General features: G+C 43.9%; 1 protein-coding gene across 3 annotated transcripts in view; it reads right to left on the bottom strand.

Annotated features, from left to right (window-relative positions):
* Positions 1 to 244: 244 nt before the first annotated feature.
* PPM1H (protein phosphatase, Mg2+/Mn2+ dependent 1H) overlaps positions 245 to 9,218 on the bottom strand; it is a 265,584-nt gene continuing 256,610 nt past the window's right edge. For all 3 annotated transcript variants that reach the window (XM_040491534.1, XM_040491532.1, XM_040491533.1), the window contains one exon: positions 245 to 4,939. In XM_040491534.1, coding sequence (XP_040347468.1) covers positions 4,865 to 4,939 — 75 coding nt within the window. In that variant the 3' untranslated portion in view covers positions 245 to 4,864. The remainder of the gene's footprint in view (positions 4,940 to 9,218) is intronic.

Here is a 9,218-nt window from a genome sequence, read left to right as displayed (position 1 = left end):
TTGGGAGCAATTCTTGGGAATAATATCCAGGGTGCTTCTTCTAGATGCATTGTTGAAATACATAGCCTTTACTGCTATTCCTTTGAAGGTTTATGGTGTTGGCATCCATTCCCTTTTGATTTTCTTTGGAGTCTGTTCATAGTTCGAAACTTCACACGAGTCCATGACACTCCTCATTCCATCACCTGATATGAAGAAACTTCATAGCGAGTTAAAAGAAGTAACACAAAACTTTTTCTAAAGGTATCCTATATACATATATATAATACTTTATTTTAAAATGTCATTGAGCATATACATTTCTTTAGCTTTGTCCAGGGAACATTGCACCTAAGTTTCAAAACACACAAAATAGATCCCCTTTACTAAACAGTGTTCATTTTTTGGGTTACAAAAGTCAAGGTTTCACAATCACAAAGCATAAAGGTACTTGGTTCTGAAACCATTTTCAGGCAGATTCCTCTCATTCACTGTACATACGACATTTTTGGAAACCCAGACCGTGATACATTTCTTACAAATGATCTCCACTGTGGGCCTCCCTGGGTCTCCAGAAGAAGCAAAGAAAATGGAGGCAAAACGGAAATGGAGAATAACCTGAGGATTCCCCAAACATAAAATACGATGGAAGATTGAAAGATTGGGGGACACAGGGCTGTCCTTCAAGTACATCACAGTAGAAAACAACAGCACATTTTACAGCCTCATTTGGTCACTGTCTACCTGGTTGCTACGTGAACAGAACTTCATCTAAGACGCAATTAAGGAACAATTAAAGCTATTTACATATAACATCATGGATTAGAAAGAGCAGTAGTCTGCAGACGGGCACTCAGATCTCACGAAGAGCTGCCTCAGTGCTCACACAAGAGGCAAGTCAGTCTGCTCAGGTAGTGTCGTTTGAAATATTGCAGTGTGCACACAGACACCACATCACCCACAGAACCGACGTCTGTTCATGGTGGGCTATGGTATGCAGACTCCCAGCGTTTCTCTACAATGGTAAAGCCCTCAAAAACCCAAGTTTCTAACGTAAAATTCTGTCCTGCGGCCAGATATGGTTTTACTCTTTTCTTACATCTGGTAAATTTTAGTGTCAGCCTGGTTGTTCTTTGCATAGACAATGACTCTCACTGCTCTCTCCAAGTGTCCCGAAGCAGTAATTTACTGAAAATAGAATCTCATAAAAGCTTAACATATTCCCTCCGAGAGCGTGGGGCTGTGGGGTCACTTAAGGAAAAGTTAGATCCTCAAACTGTGGTGGAAAGAAACCACTGGCTACTCTTGGCCTTGTTAAAAAAAAAAAAAATGGCAGACGAGGAAGGAGGCGCAGTCAAGAGGAGAGTCAGAATTTTCAAGGTGTGGGAGTCTTTTTCCAAGTGTTTCCATGCTAGTGCTCTGGGTAAACTGAAAATCCTATCCTAATGGCCAAGATCTGAGGCCAAATTCAGGTACCGGGACGGTCATCTCCGCCCACCAATATCTACCTACAACTGTAGTTGTTCCCAAGAAGTAAATGGATACTCAGGAGTAAGAAAAAGGTTGAGCACACAGCCCTGAAGAGGTGAAGTTGCTAGAATTAAAAAATTAAACATCCCAAATTCCCCAAAGCTGTTTACTGTGGGAAGTAACCGAAATGGCCACTTTCCGTGGCTTTGTCCTAGTACACAGCCGAGTACTCGGCCTCGCCCGATTTTCACCTCTCCCTTCCCACCAGAGAACCACCGTTAGGTGAGCATAACCACCGCAGAAGACAGTCCACCTCCGACTGCAGGTGTCATGAGAACAAAGGTTTGGCTGTTGCCTGGCAAAATGCTGCAGGGTGTGGATGGAGGGTGAGTTTGTTCTCTTCCAGGAAAAGACTGTCCCCAAATATTCCAAAGAGCAGGGTCCAGCCCAACAAAGAGATTTAGAACTCAAAGAGCCTTTCATTAGAGGAAGTGGCCACACACACCCCAAGGCAACCATAAAGGCCTGACTAGGAAATCGAAAGCTTTTTATTAAACAAGATTTCCTCTGAGACTATTAGGACAAGCAGATGTGGCTATAAGTCAGATACACAAGATTTCAGAACCGCTTATAAATATGTTCTTCAGAATTTTGAGCGTGCTCCCTTTTGACCTTTCCAGGAATGCTCCAAGGGCCGACCCTGTTATGTAGACACAGTTAGTTACTGCTGTGGGATGGGATGGCATGGGGCCTGGGTGAAAAATAAGGCCAAACAGAGTAAGCTCAATTCACAGAGCAATATCAGTGCTGGGCAGATCTGCTATGGGCATTAAAAAAATCACTTTTTCCACATATGATTTATTCACCTCGTTTGTAATTTTCCTCCCATCCCCCAAACAGAAATAGGGCTTCAGCTTTTACTAAGATCTTTCCACCAAAGAGGCTTATGAAAAGAATTCCTGGATACCATTCTAACTAAAACCAGCAGGACTACATGCTCAAGACTTTAGGATAAATTGAAAAGTCGGGGTGGGGGGGGGTGTTTCTAGAATTTTTCCTGAGACATTTCTTGGCAGTAAATGAATTGGTGAATTGAGTAGAAGGCTGTCATGACATCTACCCCAAAGTTAGACTCTGGTGGCTGGAATAAAACGAGAAAAGCTCAAGGTTGGACCAACATAGAAGCCCAGGAGAGAAAACAGATGAAAGATAACGGGAACATGAGAAAGAGGTGACTGCCTGTGAGGGCAGCTTCCCAAAGTCGGCCATTCAGAGTCCCACAAAAAAAACCTTCTTGTTTCCAATTTGTACAAGACTTTGAGTCGGGGCAGGAACAGAAAGCGGATGACACTGCTGTAGGGTACCTGCATGTTGTCTCATAGCATCACATTCTGCCAGAGAAGCAGATGGTTTACCACAAACTTGTCCCCACAGAGACATCTGGGGTAGCTAAGATCTACTGGAGGAGGAGGGAGGCTGTCAGATGAAGAGGACCCCCTGACAAGGTAGTAATCCAATTCTCCCTGGGCAACATTTTGGCGAACAGCTGATGCGTGAATTCCCATAGTACCTCACCTGCCAGACAGGGCATCCTTTCCACATGGTGGAATGAGTTCATTCCTGAGTAGAGAGGCTCTAGGCCTTTCCTAATAAAATATCTACAACTCCAGGAAGGTGATTAACTATCCTGGAGGAAAGGTTCCTGTCCTCTCCTCTGGGGAAGGGATTCAACAAACATGCGAACTCGAAGTGGCTCTCCAGCAGTTCAGGGAATCATGTCAATGACATTTTTCTTTGTGGGGTGGGAAGAATGTTTTCATTACGCAGAACTGTCAAGATGGTGATGATACCACAGGAAGTGTGCGGGAAGAAGACTCAGTAATGGGACGTCGCTCTACAGGGCCCCTCAGTGCAGGGCAGTCATCTGCCTGAGAGAGAAGTGATTTCTAGAACACTACTTTGTGATTCCTCCCAGCAGGGAAGCAACAGGTAGATCTGCTGTCCACTGCTTCTTCAGCTCTTGTAAGGAACACTCAGAAGTGGAGCATCTGTGGGAACTGGGGTCCTCAGTTGCTGGGACGTGATTCCAAGGAGAAGGAATGGGGTGCACAGCATGAGGATGACCAGTCAACTCAATTCAAATTTGCTTTTATCAAAAGGCTATTCTGAGTGGGTCTTGCCCAAAGACAAGGGGGAAGCAGGACTGCCTCTCCTTGATGGGATGCAGATACTTACTGTTGTGGGGTGGCCCTGCGAACAGTCACAGTCCACAGAACCTGGATCCAAAATGGAGGAATGGTCATCACATGAGGTATGGTGAACTGAATGATACATGGAGCTTCCTGTACTGCTCTCTTAAACACTGCTTTACATGCGTCCCCAGGGCACAGCAGGTGGGGAGGGCCGATAAGACCAGAAATGAAAACCTAGATTCTCAGAGAAATCTCTAGCCACAAAAGGGGGACCCTTGAAAACAACAGAGAAACTGTTGGTTTAAAGAAACACCCATATTTTCATGAGAACACACTGATTTGGTGAGAAAACGCAACCCGGGAACAAACTGTTACACAACAAAGACAGTGCTCTGTCAGCCAGGGCACTGATCCAGAAGGCTGCCTGGGTGGTGTGGGCTACAGGATACGGGGACAGCCTGGGCTGCACTTTGACATACAAATTCCTCAGCAAGGAGCTGGAAAGTCCCAGGCCTGCTTTATGGAAGGGAAACAATTAAGATTCAAGGAATATCAAACAGAAAAAAATCCCTGCTTCTCCCCACCATAACCATGAAAGAATGAAGAGAGGGACGGACACACACACACACACACACACACACACACACACACACACAGATAGCATTCCCTGAAATAAATCTCAGGCTTACTAGAAGATGGGTGCTTACACTTTCTGAGACATGATCGCCAACTTTCCAGTGCAGCACTTTTAACCCGTAGAGAAGCTGGCAGCTTGATAGGCCGAAGAATCTCCTGCCAGTTACACCTGAAAATGGCTGCCCCAGCTACTCCAAATAAATATGATGTGTGTGCCCAAAATTAGGTAGTGGCCACCTAGGAGGCCTATTAAAGGAACCAAAAGAAACACAGTACTCAGTAGCAGCCTTTATGTTTTGCTCTTGTTGAGTATCCAGACCTGTTACTAAAGAGGAAACTGAAATCTAAGGGTCCCCCAGAAGTACAGCCAGTAGCCTTTCGGCAGCAAATCCCCCACATGGCCTGGGAAGAGGTTGCATCACCTGGAACTCTGCTGGGGCACTTCCCAGTTCTGCCCTGCCAAGACATGTCCCAGTTTTCTCCCCTGTTGTCCTCCCAACCCTCTGGGCCGTTTTCATGAAAGTTTGTTCCCATGTATTAAAGGAATGACATATACAGAAATGTCGTCTCCTGAGCCCAGCCGGTCATTAGATATCCGCCATCCTCTGTCCTTCAGGACACCGCGGGCACGCATCACCAGGTCCTGAGCTGCCAGTGTGTACCTGTGCAGGGAGAAGCAGGAATGAGACAATCAGTGTGGCATCAGACAGAGTCTGGAGTCAAGTGAGGCTGGGAAGGAGGCATCACTACAGCTGTGTAAACAGTTTTGAAATATCCCTAAAGTCTCAAAAAGTCCAGGCCATCTTTTCCCGAAATTGTGATGCCTAACATGAGGTTATTCTTTTAGGTGGTAGATGGACAAGGCACCACATACATTAAATAATCCGCTAAATTGGTTCTGCTGTGGAATCCTCCTTTGAGGTGTTTGATTATGTGAAGGAGAGAGTCTCTCAGTTTGGTGTGAGTTGATCTTTTAACATGGATCTGCTCAGGCTCACAGCTTTGCATGGCAAACTATGGCTAGTTGAAAAAATTACATGGGAAACATATGAGCTTTGTTTTCAGTGTTTATTTTTTGCACCACATTCTTTATAGGACAAAGGATAGTCCTTTTCTATTTTTGGTAGGGGTCAATCTTTTCAAATGAAATGGTTTTTAAAAAGTGAGTTAAAGGGGCGCCTGGGTGGCGCAGTCGGTTAAGCGTCCGACTTCAGCCAGGTCACGGTCTCGCGGTCCAGGAGTTCGAGCCCCGCGTCAGGCTCTGGGCTGATGGCTCAGAGCCTGGAGCCTGTTTCCGATTCTGTGTCTCCCTCTCTCTCTGCCCCTCCCCCGTTCATGCTTTGTCTCTCTCTGTCCCAAAAATAAATAAACGTTGAAAAAAAATTAAAAAAAAAAGTGAGTTAAATAAAAACATGAGTAGTACACGTGGCACAGGAATATAATAAAAATGTGAAGGTGTTTTTGGGAAATGACTGATAAACCTTGGTGTAGATCAGTGTAGGTGTGGCAAGGGATCCCCCTAGAATTTGAAAATAAGACTGTTCAGGGAGATTTAAACTTACGGAAAAAGAATGACTATGCTATTAGTCAATGGAAAGTATTAACATCTAAAGACCAGGGTGGGAGGGGATTTCGGTGGGTGTGGGCCTGGGTTGGCCTTGAGGCATTAAAAAAACAAGGCATAACATTGGCAGGTGTCTATCTAAATAGTGATCAGAGCAGAGGGAGTCTTAGCTGACAGACTTCAAAGAGATTCAGTTCCGCTGGTAGGACCATATTTAGTGTGGATGAATTATTCTCTTAGCCTGTGCCATTAAACATGATTCACCGTTAACTCTGATTTCACGTTCACCAAATAGCCCGATTATGATCTGGCTCCTTGTGTAGGCCTGCCTACAGGAAAAGAATGAGCTAGTCATTGTACTTTGAGAAGATCAGTTATATTTCTCCATATAAATGTCAACTGGAATTTCGGTTTCCAGATCAATCTTGTGAGCGTGGTTAGGGTGAGCCCAGCTCTGACAATGAATCTGTTCTTTGTGTGTTGATTAAACCAGGTTCTGAACCTGAAAAGCTAAAAGCCAGACTCTGATAAATCACCAAGATAATAAATGTCACCCTATAAGGACGACTTCTTGGAAACCAGCCTGTGGACCTTTAACAACAGACCACCCTGGTATTACTAGTGGCTTTTCCCTACTTTGGAATGTCTCTGCCTTGCCCTCAGGACTGTGATTTTACGGAATTCAGAACACCAGAAGGCTCTTTTGTTTCTTCTGTTAAGACCCCTTATGGATTTACTGAGTCTCATATTAAAAGAGACCGCCATCTCACCCATCATTACAATTTTTAAGACTAAGGTCTGTAGCAAATTATCTCAGGATTAAGATTCTAGGTCATAAAGTCTTTTTTTTTTTTAATTTTTTTAACGTTTATTTATTTTTGAGACAGAGAGAGACAGAGCATGAACGGGGAGGGTCAGAGAGAGAGGGAGACACAGAATTCCAAATAGGCTCCAGGCTCTGAGCTGTCAGCACAGAGCTCGACACGGGGCTTAAACTCATGGACTGCGAGATCATGACCTGAGCAGAAGTCGGACGCCCAACCGACTGAGCCACCCAGGCGCCCCGGACATAAATTGAGACTCAAGTGTGTTTGCAGCCCAGGTAGCGGAGAGAGGTCTAGCATACCATACAGCTGACAGAGGAGAGGCTGTTTTAGTTAATACAAAATACCTTTCCTCCTGGAGGATGGGTGATAGGTGATAGGTGGTGATAGGTGATAAGATAGATACCTTTTTCTATCTGTATTGAGAAAAACATCAGCTTTGAGGCAGGAATCCCCTTTTTAAAAAAAATATTTTTTGTAGTTTATTTAGAGCGAGCGAGCATAAGTGGGGGAGGGGCAAAGACGGGTGGGGGGCGGTGAGAGAGAAAGAATCCCAAGCAGGCTCCACACGGTCAGCATGGAGCCTGATGCAGGGCTTGAACTCATGAACCCTGAGATCATGACCTGAGGCGAAGTCAGACACTTAACTGACTGAACCACCTAGGCGCCCCAAGACAGAAATCTCTTAGGTTGCTCTTGAGGGAAGATGTGGCCAGTCAGCCCTCTCTGAAAGTTCAAAGGAGTCCAGAGAGGCCTTTGGCTAAAGAGCCAAATAAATACCCCCAATCCACATACCAGAGCTTATGCTATATTCAGAAGAACCTCTCAGATGCTCACCCCAGGTTACTCTTGGTTGTATATTAAATTGTGTATCTGAGACACGACCACGTGGGGAAAGGCTACCAAAAAGATCAGAGTGATGTTTACTATCCTGCTGGTTGACCAGAGGCCAAACGTTAGTCTTTCAGGAAGCCTGGTTGAGTCAATACAGAGTAGATGCATCGGTCAGAACTGAACACACTAGCTCAAGAGCATGCCAGACATAGAAAATTATGGCAAGTTATGATAAAAGGTGGCTGATAGGAAAAGAAAGATGCTCAAAGATCTCAAATAATAGATAAAAGAACTCTTGATGGCACTCTGTGGTTAGTCTAGAGGGAAATCCTCCTGGAGGCCTTGGCAGCTCCTGCTGCCATGGGGCAACGATGGAGAGAGCTCAAAACAAGGTTAAACGAAGTCACAAAGGAGTATCACCCTTAAAGGCCAGAGACCACCCTGATATTGCTATTGCTGGTGACTCTGGGTATTTAAAAAATGATCAAAATTAGCAATGGCATCTTAAAAAGCAGCATCAGGTCACCCAGAAAGCTGGTTACCCAGGAAACTCATTTCCCCAAGGACTCTAGATAATTAAGGTTTTATTCTTAAAAATGGCGATTGCCTATTCCAAGATAACTTCCCTTGAGCCTGAATTTCTCTTTACCATCCATTCCGTCTTCCTTTAGGTGCTGACCTTCTTGAGAGAGAAATCCATTTCTGCCTCTTCAATGTCTTCTCTTTTTTCCTCCTTAATCTCTTACCAGTAGGCCCACTACCATACTAAACTGGACCTAAAGCTTCTTCCCAGTACTCATTCAGCTCAACCTTTCTCCAGCACAGACACCACTGACCATCTTCTTTACCTGTGATACCTCTTGTCTTCCTAAAGTCTCTTTTTCTGGGGAGGGCAGGGGGTGGCCTTCCACACCTACTGCACACTCCAAGTACTCCTGTGTCTGGGCTTCTATGACACACAGCACAAATCCGTCTCTCTGATGCTCCTTAAGTTCCTCGGTAGACCCCAGTTAAGACTTAAGAAGCAGTCAATAAATGTTAACTTCTTTTCACTTTCAAGGTGGGACTTCCCCATCTGTCATCCTTAGCTAACGTGATTCCGAATCTCTTAGGCAAGAAATCATAGTCATTTTCAATGCCACCTCCTCACCCTGATACTTTTCAATGATAGCATCTACAAAGCAGAGTAGGACTTCGCAACTTTGAATTTTAAAGTGTATTTCACTAGTGGCATGTGGCTAATTAAAATAAAATCTAATCTCAGTTATTACAATGCAAGCTAAATTTGCTTATTGTAAAAACTGATACATCAGAGCTTATCTCTGCCATCGCCAATATATATGTATTAATATATATAAAACTTCCTATGTATTTTCTGTTTATTATGTTTTTCTTCATCCTTGCTGTCAGGTTGATTGCTTTAACACCTTTTCCCTCCCTCAATGGTTTAGAAGTGATAGTTTATTTCTATCATTTTAGTAGTTATGCTTAAGTTTTTAATATGTAGGTTAATCTGTATTTATGTCCTCCTCCAGAAAATAAAGTGATCTTAGAATGCCTTCTTTCATCTAACATGTTACTGCCTGGTAGTTGAATTCTGTCTTATTTTTAAGCCTCTATTAGTCATTTTTATCATTTATAGTCTACAATTATATAAATAAACCAAAATACTAACTTCTGTGCTCTTTGAAATCCATTCCTTCCGAGTTTGATTTTTTT

The sequence above is a fragment of the Herpailurus yagouaroundi genome, unplaced genomic scaffold (genome assembly GCF_014898765.1).
Source record: "Herpailurus yagouaroundi ecotype Mexico unplaced genomic scaffold, PumYag 182, whole genome shotgun sequence".
Lineage (NCBI taxonomy): Eukaryota > Metazoa > Chordata > Mammalia > Carnivora > Felidae > Herpailurus > Herpailurus yagouaroundi.
Note: the sequence above shows the minus strand (reverse complement) of the source record. Positions and strands in the feature narration are given on the sequence as shown.